The sequence below is a fragment of the Corythoichthys intestinalis genome, chromosome 9 (assembly GCF_030265065.1).
Source record: "Corythoichthys intestinalis isolate RoL2023-P3 chromosome 9, ASM3026506v1, whole genome shotgun sequence".
Classification (NCBI taxonomy): Eukaryota; Metazoa; Chordata; class Actinopteri; order Syngnathiformes; family Syngnathidae; genus Corythoichthys; species Corythoichthys intestinalis.
In genome coordinates this window covers 33428089-33444405 of record NC_080403.1, presented here as the reverse complement: position 1 = coordinate 33444405, position 16317 = coordinate 33428089, and the positions used below count along the sequence as shown (strand labels likewise).

At 39.1% G+C, this 16317-nt stretch overlaps 1 protein-coding gene across 2 annotated transcripts in view; it reads left to right on the top strand.

Moving 5' to 3' along the window:
- cdh4 (cadherin 4, type 1, R-cadherin (retinal)) overlaps positions 1-16317 on the top strand; it is a 411266-nt gene that overhangs the window by 362730 nt on the left and 32219 nt on the right. For both annotated transcript variants that reach the window (XM_057846061.1, XM_057846060.1), the window contains exons 8-10: positions 4982-5119; positions 14343-14528; positions 14644-14897. In XM_057846061.1, the coding sequence (XP_057702044.1) occupies positions 4982-5119; positions 14343-14528; positions 14644-14897 (578 nt within the window). The remainder of the gene's footprint in view (positions 1-4981; positions 5120-14342; positions 14529-14643; positions 14898-16317) is intronic.

Below are 16317 nucleotides of genomic sequence, written 5' to 3'. Positions count from 1 at the left end.
TGCATTCATCACCTCCAGACTTGATTACTGTAACAGCATTTTTTTCGGTTCTCCATCCAAACTCCTCAATAAACTACAATATATCCAAAGCTCTGCTGCACGCCTTCTCACCCGTTTCCCCAATAGGATTACCGGTTTCAAGGTATACGGTGGTATCAAAAACGTCACGATTTCAAAACAGCAAAAAATTTCCGTCCTACCGTCCCTAAGGTATTAGCTATTTTTTTATGGCCCAAAAATGCAGGAAGAAATCCCTCGCTTGCAGCTGTAAGGCTCAACCCTCACTCACCTGTTGTTGCTCAGTGTCAGTGTGTCCGCTGTGCTACACCATGGCTGGAGGAGGTGAAACTCCTGAACCTTTACCCCTATTGAAGAAAACTAAATCGCTGGTATGGGAATACTTCGCCTTCGGAAAAGTTACAGACGGCCGAGGCTTAGAGCAGGGCCAACCAAAATTTAAAACATGTTTGGGTGTCTGCGGTGGCTGCAGAGGAGGCAATGCCTCCAATATTGTGTCGTATTTATACAAAATTAAAGGTTAGTAAACACTGTCATGAACATTTCCAGCCAGCTACAAGAATTAAATCCAGGGTGTTTAGTGTCTCTAGCGGTGGTAAAACATGTTTCTTTTTTTCTCTCTGGCAACTGTCTGTGTTGAGAAAGAGAGTGTGTGTATAATGTAAACCTGAACACATGTGCTTTTTATGGAAAATAATTCAATTGTTTTTGTTCTGATGGTAATAATGTAACACATTTTAGTGCTGTAGTACCGTGCTACCGTGATATTTTTGGCTTAAGGTTCTCATACCGTCAGAATCTCATACCGGCACATGCCTACCCCGCCCCCCCCTCCCGTCACCTCTGCTCATCTCATGGAAACATTCTCGCACTTCCCCCACAAATAACACACCAAACTTGGAGGGACAGAGCCTTCTCCGTTGCTGACCCCTCCCTTTGGAACCCACTCCCTAAATCCATCCGCACCTGTTCAGACCTTCGTACATCCAAAAAATTGTTAAAAACTCACCTTTTTAAACTGGCTCTTAATTTATAATTCTTTTCTCTATATTTTTGTTCTGCTCACGTTGTTTGCTGCTTTTCTTTGTTTCAACTGTAAAGCGTCTTTGAGCATCGCAAAAGCGCTCTGTAAACAAAATAACTTTATAATAATTAAGCTGAAAATTGAAGTGCGAACTGGTAGTATTTTAGTGGCTTAAAACACAGTTTGCATGTGCACAAAATGCTTTGGGGGTTTGAGGGAAAGCAATGCTAGACTAATTGAAATGCTCAGCGTTTCTACAGGACTCATTAGAGAGCCTCTTACTAGCTTGTTTGGCCACTTTTGGACAACAGAGTGCACTTGGCTCTGTGCGTGTGCGTGTGCATGTGCGGGCATGCATGTGTTTCCCACCTGTTCCATCTCACTGGTCCATTAGTCTATATGCATGTGTGCACTAGAAGGGCCTATAAACACCTAACTACCCTCTGATGAGTGATAAAAACCCTGCAGGTAAGAGAATGTGTCCTTTTCAGTCTATTGGGGAGCGCCACCTGGTGGCAGTCGTCAAAACAATTATTCCCGTAGCAATGTATTTCGTTTCAGGCGCAATCTGTATATGGATGGATTTGACCTGATTTTAATGAGAATACCAAGACAGTCGTCTTTAATGAAGTGCTTTATGAAGGGGATATGTTATTGGTATTCCATCATAACTCTGATAGCTTTCTGGTTGGTAGAATCATTAATACGATTGTTTGGGTGTAGAGTAATGAGCATTTGTGCACTTCATGATGACTCAGGGAGATGCCTAATGACCTCAGCTGGGTTTTAGAACTGTCCCGGTGATGTGAATGCATCTATAATAAAATGCATCTTTAATTATTTCTTAAAAAAAACAGTCAGCAGAGAGAAACTGAGCAAGGTCTGCTAACACTTATTTATCCTTGATGTCCTCTTTTCTATCACTGCACCCTGACTCGTTCAAATGACGCATATACTTGGAAAGAAAACACTTGGTAGCTACAGTATGTATACTGTAATGATGGCCTCGGGTGGAAATACATTGACATGTTGGTTGCTTGGGTTTAATGCCATGGAACACATTCAGTACTTTACACTAGCAGGCAATAATTTATTTAGAACTATACATTTGAATTTCAACTAAAAACTTGAAACTAATAATAATTAACTATGAAATTAACTAATATAACTTAAATTCTCTGAAAATGACTAACTACAAATTCATGTTTGTTCATCTATCCATGTAAGCGACATGTAGTGACACGCAGTACCTTTAAAGGCTCTTCTATTAGATCGCAGCTGGTTAAATAAAGCCGTGTTTATATACAGTGGGGCAAATAAGTATTTAGTCAACCACTAATTGTGCAAGTTCTCCCACTTGAAAATATTAGAGAGGGCTGTAATTGCCAACATGGGTAAACCTCAACCATGAGAGACAGAATGTGGAAAAAAAAAATCACAGTTTGATTTTTAAAGAATTTATTTGCAAATCATGTCACTGGTATGCACCCTTTGTTGGCAATAACGGAGGCCAAACGTTTTCTGTAACTCTTCACAAGCTTTTCACACACTGTTGCTGGTATTTTGGCCCATTCCTCCATGCAGATCTCCTCTATAGCAGTGGTGTTTGGGGGCTGTCGTTGGGCAACACAGACTTTCAACTCCCTCCACAGATTTTCTATGGGGTCGAGATCTGGAGACTGGCTAGGCCACTCCAGGACCTTGAAACGCTTCATACGAAGCCACTTCTTTGTTGCCCTGGCTGTGTGTTTGGGATCATTGTCATGCTGAAAGACCCAGGCACGTCTCATCTTCAATGCCCTTGCTGATGGAAGGAGATTTTCACTCAAAATCTCTCAATACATGGCCCCATGCATTCTTTCCTTTACACAGATCAGTCGTCCTGGTCCCTTTGCAGAAAAACAGCCCCAAAGCATGATGTTTCCACCCCCATGCTTCACAGTGGGTATGGTGTTCTTCAGATGCAATTCAGTATTCTTTCACCTCCAAACACGAGAACCTGTGTGTCTACCAAAAAAGTTCTATTTTGGTTTCATCTGACCATAACACATTCTCCCAGTCCTCTTCTGGTTAATCCAAATGCTCTCTAGCCAACAGCAGACGAGCCTGGACGTGTACTGGCTTCAGCTGGGGGACACGTGTGGCAGTGCAGGATTTGAGTCCCTGGCGGCGCATTGTGTTACTGATACTAGCCTTTGTTACTGTGGTCCCAGCTCTCTGTAAGTCATTTACTAAGTCCCCCCATGTGGTTCTGGGATTTTTGCTCACCGTTCTTGTTATCATTTTGACGCCATGGGGTGAGATCTTGCATGGAGCCCCAGATCGAGGGAGATTATCAGTGGTCTTGTATGCCTTCCATTTTCTAAAAATTGCTCCCACAGTTGATTTCTTTACACCAAGCCTTTTAGCCATTGCAGATTCAGTCTTCCCAGCCTGGTGCAGGTCTGCAATTTTGTCTCTGGTGTCCTTCGACAGCTCTTTGGTCTTGGCCATAGTGGAGTTTGGAGTGTGACTGACTGAGATTGTGGACAGGTGTCTTTTATACCGATATTGAGTTAAAACAGGTGCCATTAATACAGGTAACGAGTGGAGCCTCGTTAGACCTCGTTAGACCTCGTTAGAAGAAGTTAGACCTCTTTGACAGCCAGAAATCTTACTTGTTTGTAGGTAACCAAACACTTATTTTCCACTCTATTTGGAAATAAATTATTTAAAAATCAAACAATGTCATTTTCTGTTTTTTTCCACATTCTGTCTCTCATGGTTGAGGTTTACCCATGTTGACAATTACAGGCCTCTCTAATATTTTCAAGTGGGAGACCTTGCACAATTAGTGGTTGACTGAATACTTATTTGCCCCACTGTATATTCTATATCAGGGTTCACTAAATCCGGACCTCGGTGCCACTTTTCCTGTCGTGTTTTCCATGTCTCCCTCCTCCAACACACCTGAATGAAAATAATCAGGATCATTATCAGGCTTCTGGAGAGGTTGCTGATGACATAATCATTTGATTCAGGTGTGTTAGGGGAGAGAGACGTGAAAAACACGACAGGAAAAGTGGCACCGAGGTCCGGATTTAGTGAACCCTGTTTTATATTGTGTTGTTTCAGTTAAACAACAGAATATAGAAATGATTTCCTCTGAGTACATCAGCTGTGAGTTAAATTAAACAGTAACGTATTTCACACTGAGTAAGTCCATTTAGGGGAGGATCATTGTTTCAGTTCAGACGTTTTAGTTTGGTGATGGTGTGCTGTGTGATTTTTCTAGTGTGAAGTGTGTGCCTTGGCTTAGGAAATTTTTGGAAACGCTGTCATAGACATTAAGAGCGACCCTATTGCAACAAAACATTGTATTTTTAGTGTGCAGACACTGGGCCTGATTCAGTAATTGACAGCTGTTCTTGGCAATTTTTTGAATGTGGAATCCCAAACTGAGCACAGTTTGCCCTGTAACATCACATTTTTTAACTATGGGATACCTGTACTCAATATATGTGTTTGTTTTTTATCAAATATTGAAATACAATGAAATAAGAAAGAAACAGGAATGACTGCAATTCGTATCTTTGTTTGCATGCAGTACATAGTCAGTAGATACTGTGGAGAAAAAATTGGACCTAATAGAGAAAAACTGATATTAGTTTTTTTGAGTCGGCAGCCAATAGTTCATGAAACACAGCTCTCAGACCTAAAGCAACAGATATTTATTTTCCAAATTGTTTTCCAGCGTAATAGTTATAGAGAAATGTTCTTGCTCTCCACACAAGTTTAGCTAAACTTTCAGCACCATGGACAGTCACCACACTGCCACTGGAGATGCTTTTGCATTGATTTGTTTTGCTGCAATCCAGGTCAAACTGTGGTTATATCTGTCCAAGTGTGTTAACGTTTACCTCTTAACCTTGTTTTTTTTCTCTACACTTCTCCCTCCAGAAAGTCTCCCAGTACACCATAATTGTGCAGGCAACTGACATGGAGGGAAACTTAAACTTTGGCTTATCCAACACGGCCACAGCCCTGATCTCAATTACCGACATCAATGACAATCCCCCAGAACTAACAGTCAGGACGGTGAGTAAAAAAAAAACAACAAACAGATTTTGTGTCTCATCATATTTTGAATGTCCTGTGGGATTCGTATCCCAGTAACGTTTTAGTGTTACATAATGTCTTCATGTTGCATTTAAAACAATGGGTTAGTTCCACAAGCAAGAAACAGGACTGCTTAATAAGCCGCTTTCACCTTGTAAAAGTAGGACATTTTATCAACAATGCCAATCCTGTTATATATGTGATAAGGAAACTTGAGTTATTATTATTATGCATTATTTGGGAAGGTTGAGATGAGCGGTAAGTCAATTCATCAGGGGGCTGCAAGAAATAGCCTGGGCTCTGTCAAAAATTTCCACACAAAAAGGGGCTAATGTTGCTTAATTACTTTTTCTAACAAGTTTACAAACCTACAGGGTTTCCTACAGGGAACTCATTTAACTTATTGGCTGCCATTGACGGGGGAAGACATCCAATCCATTGTGACTGGGAGGAGCAAATGAATGTTTGTCATTCGCCCCCCTCAGTTAAGATTGTGCTGAAACATGAGCATTCACAGCCAGTCTCCCCCAGTTTAAATGGAAGCACAGGCCCATGAATGAAAACTCACCGTTTTGATAATTCTAGATTCATATGTCTCATGAATACTCTCACCAATTTTGAGGAGGATCCAACTAACTCCCCAGACACCAAGGTCTCAAACGTGCACCCTGTAAATCGATAAAATAATCCACATTCAATGCAAAATAACCAATTTCCTGTTGGGTTTAAAATATGGTTGCAAGAGACTTTTGGAGCAGTTTCGCACATCGTATTGATTCCCCGAATTTCATCGCTCTATGTTGAAGAAAACTAAGTTGGTGCTCGGGCCCTAAAAATAGCCAGAGCCAATTATATGATGATTTTTTGTTGTTGTTGTTGTTGTTAATCTTTTATTTTTATGTTTATGTTGTTTATTACTAATTTTTAGTTGTTGTTATTATTTTATTTGTTTTTGTTTATTTTATTGCCTATGGCAAAATATGAACTGCTCACAGAAAAACTTTGCTTTTATGTCAAGTAGGGACTACAAAACATTGTCCCACTGGCCTCATTTTGCCTTTGGGCCACAGATTTGAGACCCCTGCCCTTACAGTATGTAGTGTGTATTCTGAGAGTCAAGCGATAGCAATTGTTTTCTGCATCAGAAGCTACAGGCCGAGTAAGGCGTCGTCGCCATCACACACACAAACACACACACCGTGATCCTTGTGCTCTCGGCTTCACTGTTGCCCCCCGCATGCCAGGACAGTTCCATCCGCGTGCTCTGATAAGAGCTCCCCAGATGTCATCGCTCGAGCTCACCAAACAAGACTGCCACTCCTCGCACAACTGCCCTGTCCTCCATCTGCGTGGCACGCAGCTGATTCCAGTTCTCACGACAGCAGTCGAGTGGAGTGTCGCGCATCAACAAACACTCGAGAGCCTTCTTGTTGACAGTTATGACATGTAAAGCATTAACTCGCGAGCAACTTCATTTTGTAAATCTGTCGAATCGAATGATTACAGGGACATGCGTGGGAGATTCCAGACTCCCAAAAAATTAGATGCATAAAATTTGTTTTAATTTAATGTCACTTTTAGTGCTGTGTTTCTATGTGTGTCATTCTAATCAAACCTTCAAATGAATACAGCAAACCCCACAGAGCACGATTCATCTGAAAAGCTGAGGCGACTAAATACCTGAAAGAGGATGAGGACATTTGATTTTTTTTTTTTTTTTTTTTTTTAATGTTCCACACTTCCCTCTGTTGCGCTCAGCTTTGATAAGGTTTTTAAAAGCAGCAGGAACGGGAAGGAGCTTGACTGCATGATATGGAAAAATGAGGATTACAAGCTAGTTCCTGGATGTTCCTTTATCTGTCTTTTTCACATCGCTGCAAGGCACAACAGTCTAAATTGGTCTGAAATACCTTGTATTGTAGTGGTATTTTATGTAATGGTAAGCATGTAAGTGTGAATGGTTTTGTATAACTACAGTAAAGTATATATTAAGGGTCATTCCAGAATTGGGGGACATTTGAACTGTAAGATTATTGAAAAATATTCTCTATTAATACATACTAGTCCTAGTTTTTTCTTAGGAGTAGGTGTTTAAAAGTAAGAACAAACAGACTGAGGAACAGTTTCTTTGCTAAAGTATTCTCAACCCTGAACTGTCATATGTAACAACACATCACCCAATGTCCAATATTCATTTACGTGCAATATTCTTTGTGCAATACTACTTACGTGCAATATTAACGTACAATATTCAATGCCTGCACTGTCAACTGCTGCTACTTCACTTTTATAGACCCCAATCACCAACGTCACACACGATTGTAAAATGAAACTTGATCGACAACGGGCCGGTGTGTGCCGAAAAATAGCTGCCCCGCGTGAAATGTCTTCCCTGACGGGAGCGCTTATTTGTAACGCTTTATTGACGTGAAAACATCAAATGTTTTCATGGACGCATTACATTAATGGATTTACGACTGTAATATTAGTTTTAAATAATTAAACAAAATATTAGTACTGTATTTTAGTAACAAATCGTGGACTGGGCCACATAACCATTTTTGAACAGAAATGTATTAGTCTACAGGTCTTTACGACCATATCCCAATGACAATCACACAGGTATGACAGGTAGTTCAAGCAGAGTAAAATAATACATATTCACGGTACAAGAAAGTCGTTTCCGTGTGGGCTGGGGGGGACATTTCACGCAGGGCAGCTATTTTTCGGCACAACACCTGTTGTTGCGCTCACCCTCTTGCTGCGCGACCGTGGGGCGAGCTTCGTAGTCTCCGTCTGATGATGTCTGCGATCATATTGGCATCATATTGATGTTTTCGCCGCTGTCTAACGGCTGTCGACACAAACGCATCATGGACCGAGATAAACAACCGTGCTGCTTTAGAGACTTGCCCTTTCAACAATGGGCACACAGCTACTACTAAAATGACCGTTTATCTTCTCTGTTACTGCAACCAACCCCCACACATGCTTTCACCATTTTGATTAATCAATGTTAACGATTGTCAGAAGGGTTTTTGGGCTCGTTTACTAGGCGGTGATTCCTTAGACAAGCAGAAAAACACGCAGTAATAGGAGGAATGTACGTAGCGCTAATAAGTAAACACGATGAGCTGACGGACAATATGGCGGCACTTGTCAGGGGGGCAGAGTTGTGACGTCACGTGATTGGGGTCTATTCACACATATTCTATGTGCAATGCTATTCATGTGCAAAATTAACGTGCAATATTCCAATGCCTTCACTGTCAATTGCTGCTACTTCAGTTCAATTATTTGCACTGCCTGAACATAGGACTACCTCATACGGGCATACACATTTTAAATGTATTTAGATTTTATACTTTTATACTTGCAAGTCACTTATGAGATTTTTACTTGTCCTGCACTATCAAGGGAGATGCTCCACAATTTCATTGGACAACTATATAATGACAACAAAGGGCTATTCTATTCTATTCTATTCTATTCTATTCTATTCTATTCTATTCTATTCTATTCTATTCTATTCATTTAGCAGTTACTAATGACCAAAAGGACAAACGTATGTCAATAAATAAAGGGGGGAAAAAAATAAGTTAATAATAATAATAATTGTTTTGTTCTGATCACATGTATAACAGGGTTGCATATAGTAAGACATTCAAGCACGGCTAACAATTTTATAAAAGTATGAAAAAGTGATGTCTAGTCGCACATATCATGTGATTTCTTGCTTTATCTTCTACCATGATAACAAGTTTATGGTAACAGGGTTGCGTTCATGTTGTGGGGCATAGGTTCAAAGAATCATAATTCCTTATAGAAATCTTTGTTAATATACAGTAAGAATATTAATAATAATGTTTATTTATGTTATTTTTATTAAAACCAAATGTTCCCACAGTTAGTGTCGATAGCAATGAAACAAATATTACCCAAAAATAAAAAATTGAAATTTAATTTGACTATTTTGTTTCAGTTACAAAAAAATGGCATTTCAGGGAGTACTCCTCAATAAACTAATAAACTACTCATATACATATACTGTACGTACATATATATATATATATATCGGAAAACACTTGAAGTTCTGCTCCGATACCCCCAATTTGGCAAAATTTCAAAATGGTCCTATATGCAGGTGTGTTACATCATTGGAAACCTTAAAATCTCTATTTTTGGGGGACGAAAATTTTTGAAAAGAAAGGGCATTTTTTGACACCTTTAATGTAGGTCAAATCAGGTAAGTGAAAAATAGACATTTTTGAGACCTTTGAAATTTTATTTGTTTCTCATTTTAAAAAAGATTTTGGACAACCATCCTGGTACATAATAAATAACGAACACTTCAAGATGATCCCCCTTTACCTACTCAAGTCTTTGATAATTAATATCCATGCAGTAAGACTTGTGGGTCGATGTACAATAATAAAAGAAATTGGTGTGAGTAAACGTAGATTTAATTTAGCCCTGTGTTTTATTTTGTAAACATGGCTAAACATGGAGTTAGCTGTATAGTTAATAGGGGTGTAACAGTGCACAAAAATCTCGGTTCGGTACATACCTCGGTTTTGAGGTCACGGTTCGGTTCATTTTCGGTACAGTAAGAAAACAAAATGCAAAATAGAAATGTGCTAGTTGTTTATTACACACTTTAGTGCTTTCAACAATAGGAACAGTAGCATATACAGTACAAAGCTAGAATTCTGCTCAAAAAGTAGCGGGTATTTAAAGATAATAATCCAACAACAATTTGCCTTTCAGACCCCGCGTATTGGTCAGCTTTTTTTCTGAAAGCAAGAAGAAAAAAGAAGTCCTGTGCTAAAGAGAAAAGCAATCCCAATGACAAAGATTTTAACATGTATTTTACAAATGAAATGCCTCAATAAATCATTTTTTCTTATGAACGGTTTTCAGAAGCTTTATTGGTGGATTTTCTCAAGTTAAAGCGCCACACAGAAATTAATAAATTTAATTGTGTAAGCAGGATCTGTATATTATTCTTATTATTTAAATACAGGTGTTTTAGCTCATTTCAATTTATTTTATTTAAATGGGCTATTATTTATTTTATTGTGTGTTTGTATTTTTCAAATGTGATGTAGTATTCATTTATATTGTATATTTTATGTTGTATAACTTTAGTTCCTATGTGAATATTAGTTCCTACTTGTTTTGTTGTGGTAGGAGGGTTTTGTATTAAATATGGGGCCGTGTTGGTTATTATTATAGCAGAGAAGACAACTGCAAATCAACAAAGACAAGTCAACTGTGCCCCGATCTACCACTGAAGAGATCTGATGGACTCAAAAAGTGGGTTACGATTGCATATTAGTTTGAAAATCGACCGGATCCACCGTATTTTTACACGAGTGTCTTCCGGTCTGCCCGGTCTGCTAGCTAGTAGTATTGATGCAGGAGGGCTGCGTCTCGCGTCAAATAATAAACTCTGCCATTGTTTTCGCGTTTATCGCGTTGAGCCGCTTCTGGGATGCAACACGCGGCCGCACTGCGACTGGTGTGCATTCGCTGATTAACTTTAACGGCCGTGTTTCACTGCGTTCTCGCAGCAGCCACGTTGTTGCGCCGTTGACGTTTCTTACTGTCCTACCGTGTTGGTCCTCATTATAGGAGGGAAGACGGAGTAAATATAATCTACACAAAGAAACTGTAACTCGATCGACTCACAGCCTCGAAAAGTAAGGGTTACATTACGTCAGAAACTCGTTCGGTACGCCCTTGTTCCGAACCGAACGCCAAGTACCGAAACGGTTCAATACAAATACATGTACTGTTACACCCTTAATAGTTAATGATAACTTTACTGCATACATTTTTTTGATTTGGTTGATTTTAGTCTTTGTGAATAAAAAACATTTCCTGTGGAATTTTATGGGTTGAATTCCAATACCATAAAATTCTAATTTTTGCAGTGGGCTTTTAAAACATTTTGGTGTGCATGGCTGTCACCCCAGGAGGAAGCCTCTTCTGAAGACGGTACACAAGAAAGCCCGCCCGTCTCTTTAGACCATAGGACATGGTTCCAGTAATCCATGTGCTTTGTTGACATGTCTTCAGCAAACTGTTTGCGGGCCTTCTTGTGTACCGTCTTCAGAAGAGGCTTCCTCCTGGGGTGACAGCCATGCACACCAATTTGATGTAGAGTGTGACGCATGGTCTGAGCACTAACAGGCTGACCCCCACCTCTTCAATCTCTGCAGCAATGCTGACAGCACTCCTGTAACGAGTCACATGACATTTTGGAGGGAAAATGACGAGCAGTACTCAATTTGGACATTTAGGGATGTAGTAGTAGTTTCTAAGGGGTGTACTCACTTTTGTTGCCATGGGTTTAGATATTAAAGTCTATATTTTGAGTTATTTTGAGGGGAAAATAAATTTAATAATAAATCTATTATATAGGCTGCACACAGACTACTTTTTATTGTGTCAAAGTGTCATTTTGACAGTGTTGTCCCATGAAAAGACCACTTTTTCCCCATAGTGAACTAGAAAAGGCTCCAGTTCATATAGAAAATGAATAGGTGAAATATTAAACCATCTTTTGCAACATATTCTAAATTAATTATTGAGTCTAAAACCAATCATTTCATTTGTGGATTATTGATACAACACAATACCGTGTATGTTTCATGGTTTTTGAATAAGGGTTTACCTATTTAGTGCGCTTAAGTTGGTCTTTCTATTCCATTTGCAAAGTGGACCTGGGGTCCCTTGTAACAATTAACCGGGAAGCTTGTTCTCCGGACTCCCAAATTCTATTGAGAGAGTGGCAATTTTGGACGCCACCCTCACTTAGAGTCAGCGTCATTGTTTATTCCTGGGAGAGAGAACCTTCCATTTGGCACTTTGACAGCATGGCCAAACAGGCTTGAAAGGTTTTTAGTTGTTTGTGCTAAAAGCCTGGGGTGGAAATGAAATGGCAGTGCTAGTAGGCCAATGAAGATGGTGCATTTTTAATTTTAGTCCTTGTGCTTATCAGCCAGGAGATACTGCAGGGAATAGAGGAAAGTTTAGGATTGAGAGCAAAGAAGAGATAGGATGAGGAATTTGGTAGCTCAGATGCTGCGTCAGTCCTATAAAGAAGAAGCTATTAGTGAACAGCAGCTGGCATTTCTATAAACATGCTTACTTATTCACAAGGGGAAATATGGATTATCTTTTGAAAATGAGAGCCCTAATGCACATTGCTACGTTTCCTCCAGTTAGTTCAGAAGGGACTCCCTTTAAAACGTAATTTAAAGAGGACCACTAGTGAAAGATTAGTCCTATAGTTGCCTTGATTGCAGTCCAGTACTTACTTCCATATTAGGACAGATACTTGATTTGATTCCTCGAAAACACAGGTGTGAAACTCAAGGGGCGTGGACCAGATCCAGCCCGCCACATAATTACAAAGTAAATCTTGCCCGTTTTGGGGCAGGGGGGCACAACATGTTGATGACCCCGAAACGCAGTGTCAGCAATAAAATTAACTTACAAGAATATTTATAATAATAAGTTGAAAATGAGAATTTTTGGTTCCCATCATTCTTGAGTGGAATTCTAAATCAGGCTGCTTAGGACAGCTATACTTTTCACCAAGATCATCATCCATTGATTATGGTACACCCGCCGGTGTCATGCTAATGTAGTTACCCCAATCAAAAATTGTATCCCCTGGGCGGAGCCACTGCGCTGCACTGATTTGCTTGATTTCCGTGTTTTGGTGATGTAGTTATCTACAAGGTTTTAAAACATGGCCTATCAATCAAAAAAAAAAAAACTTTTATTTTTCTGTCGTACAACATAACATACGTACTGAACGTAAAAAAAAAAAAAAAAAAAAAAAAAAGGCAATATTTTACTATTTTACACGTAGGATGACCTATAAGTATTACTGTAATTCAAGTCCTCTATGGAGTTTCTCCAGTTCAATAAGCGTCGATGTCCAAAATATATAACTGTGGTTCTTTTCTGGCTTCAATTAATTGTTTAAGTCGACATAACTCATAACTAATGTGTGTATGTATGCGCTCCCGTGGCCAGGGGATACAATTTTTGATGGGGGCAACTACAGTACATTGTCTCTGTTGTACAATTAGCATCTTTAGTCGGGCAAATTGAAACTCCCCTCACCATTTTGGCGGTGCTCTCAGGCGATTCATGGTCCACATTTTCAATCCTTGGTTCATGCTCAGTAGTTGTTGTCGCTTTTGAAAGCTTAGGTTTGAAAAAATTACGTATATCCATCTTGCATCTTCGGTCCTCGCGTGATTTTGGCTAAGCAGAGCAAATGACCTTTTAAGGTGCTAGTCACATGATCTGTTCGAAATTTCGACCCATTATAAGAATATCTTTTTTGTTCATTTCATTCATTTTTGTTGTTTGCTTTTCTGCTTTACAACTTTTATAGACTATATTTTACCGGAAAACTCTCAATTTCAAAATCATATATAGGAAAGTCAATTATATGGAATGGCACTTTTCGACCACGGGGGGGGGGGTTGACGGTGGTTATGTCGTTAGTGTTATCTGCTTTTGACAATTTTTTTTCCCATGTATTTAGTTTTTTTTTTAATATAGTTTTTTATTTTAAAAAAAGGAAAGGAAAAGAAGAAAATGATAACTGTTCTTCTCTTTCCTGTTTGTTTTGCTTATAAAAAGGCAAATAGAAAAGAAAAATATATACAAAATATTTACTGGTTTATCCTTATTAATGCAAAACATTCAATTAAAAATGAATAGAAATTTAGTGTTAACCTTTTTTAAATGTTTTTTTTTTTACATAAATGTGTAGATTAAATATATATATTAGTTATATAAAGATAAAGATTATAGAATATAATTTAAAAATAATGTTTGCCATTAAGAGGTCAAAAAGAGGATTTAGAACTTTTTAAGTTAACAATTTCTCTTAACGATGAATTGAAAATAATCAACTCATAATAATCGATTATTTGATCGATCATCATGGCAGCTCTAATTAAGAAAGACACAATGGCCCTTGGAAGGAACCGATAAACTGCGGATAACATGAGTTTGACACCAAACCATGCATGTAATGCATATAACATCAAATACTTTTCAAATACTTTTTTTTTTTTTTTTTTTGGGGGGGGGGGACATTTTTGTTTGCGGTTTTGAAAATCTCTGCAATATATATTGAGTGCTCTTGTCTCTCCCTCCTTGTGTGCAGTTTTCTGGAGAAGTGCCAGAAAACAAGGTGAATGTGGTAGTTGCCAACCTGACAGTAGTGGACCGAGATCAGCCCCACAGCCCAAACTGGAACGCGGTCTACCGTATTGTAAGCGGAGACCCCTCAGGACATTTCACTATCCGCACAAACCCCATCACGAATGAAGGCATGCTGACGGTAATAAAGGTGAGTGTTAATACATGTGATGTTATCGGCAATATTTACAGTAGATTCTTCCTTTCCCTTCACTTTCATTCATTTTCCTTATTCATTCTGGTCTAACTCTATACTTCCTTTCTAGCCAGTAGACTTTGAGATGAACCGAGCCTTCATGCTGACCGTAGTGGTGTCCAATCAAGCCCACTTGGCCAGTGGCATCCAGTCATCACTTCAGTCCACAGCTGGAGTCACCATCTCAGTTCAGGATGTGAACGAGCCTCCCGTCTTTCCTGTTAACCCCAAAATGATTCGATTTGAGGAGGGTGTTCCGGCAGGGACAACCCTTACGGTCTTTTCCGCTCAGGACCCAGACCACTTCGTGCATCAGATTGTCAGGTATTTATAAGGGTGTGAATATTCATGAAATTACATTCACACTCACATTTTCCACATATGGATATTTTGGGTCTTCATAATTAGGATGGTTTCTTTTACCTGTACCTGTACCTGTACAAAAAAAAAAAAACTGTAAACACAAGAAGAATACTTGAAAATATGGTATGTCGGAGTGAGATCATTAGGGTTTCAGTTTACTGTTATACCTTTTTAGTATTAAGTTTTGCAAGGTAATTTGACGATTTGTACTGCATATGAATCCTAGCGAAAGTAATTTGTCAATAGCCTGCCGCACGTAACACGTCACCTTTGCTCATAAATATTCATGGCGTTAGCAATTGCTGCTAGGGGGGGTCAAACTTGCGTTTGTCCGTCATGCTACATGCATGTAAATAGTGTACGAACGAGATGTTTACTGAGCTAAACCTACCAATTCTGTCCGAAAATGATGTCCCTGGTGCCAAATTCACTGGTAAAGATATGGAAGAACATACAAATGTTCAGATAAAGAGATGGCTTGAGTGTTGAGGGCTGAAAAAGACAGGAAATAGAGCCGACCTGATCCAGAGGTAGCTTTTTTTATTGACACCTTTTTGTTGTGTGCGTTGCCTTACGTCACTGACGATGACATTCTCTTATTTCAACAAGCTTTCCTTTACCACCACATATTCCCTGTCTTTCTTATATATTAAATCCTCTGGCTGTCTTAGGTCTCTGACCGTTCTTGGGGTAATTTATATTGCTATTTATGTGGAGCTATCGCAAATGCTACTCAGTGACAGCCAGCAAACACTTTTAATTTTTTTCATCAATAAAAAATCTTAATTCTATTAATTTGTGTACATTTGCCCCTTACTAAAGTTGTTTCTTTACAACAGAAAAGGTAACAACAGTGGCAGTCAGATACCTTTTTTTTTTTTCAGATCATTCATTGTCATACAGAAGCAACACGGCAAAACGCCACGCTAAAAATAAATAAAAATATCAAAATGGCTTACCTCTTCAGGGCAGGATTGTCATCTGTCGGACCATGCCCCCCAACAAAATGTTTACCACATATGAGGGTGAATTGCTTGACCTTGCTGGCGTTAAAATGATCTTTTGGACGTCCGCACAAGTTGATCCATTGTTCACATTTTTTCCTCTTGAGTTTTTGGCATCGGGAAATGTATGAAGAAAACATCCTTCGAATTTCGTAATATCTAGAGTCCTTTCTCCAAGTTCCATAGCAGCAGTGTTTACTCAGCATGTTCTTTTTTGAAAGATTACCTGCAGAAAACAAGCCGTAATAGTATATGTTGTATGCGAGCGCGCTTCTATGTTGACCCCCTTCCGGTTTACCATGGTGACGTCATGCAGCCTTGCGGTATAAAAATAGCATTCGTCCGGTACGCTATTGTGGAAGAACGGTTCATAACAC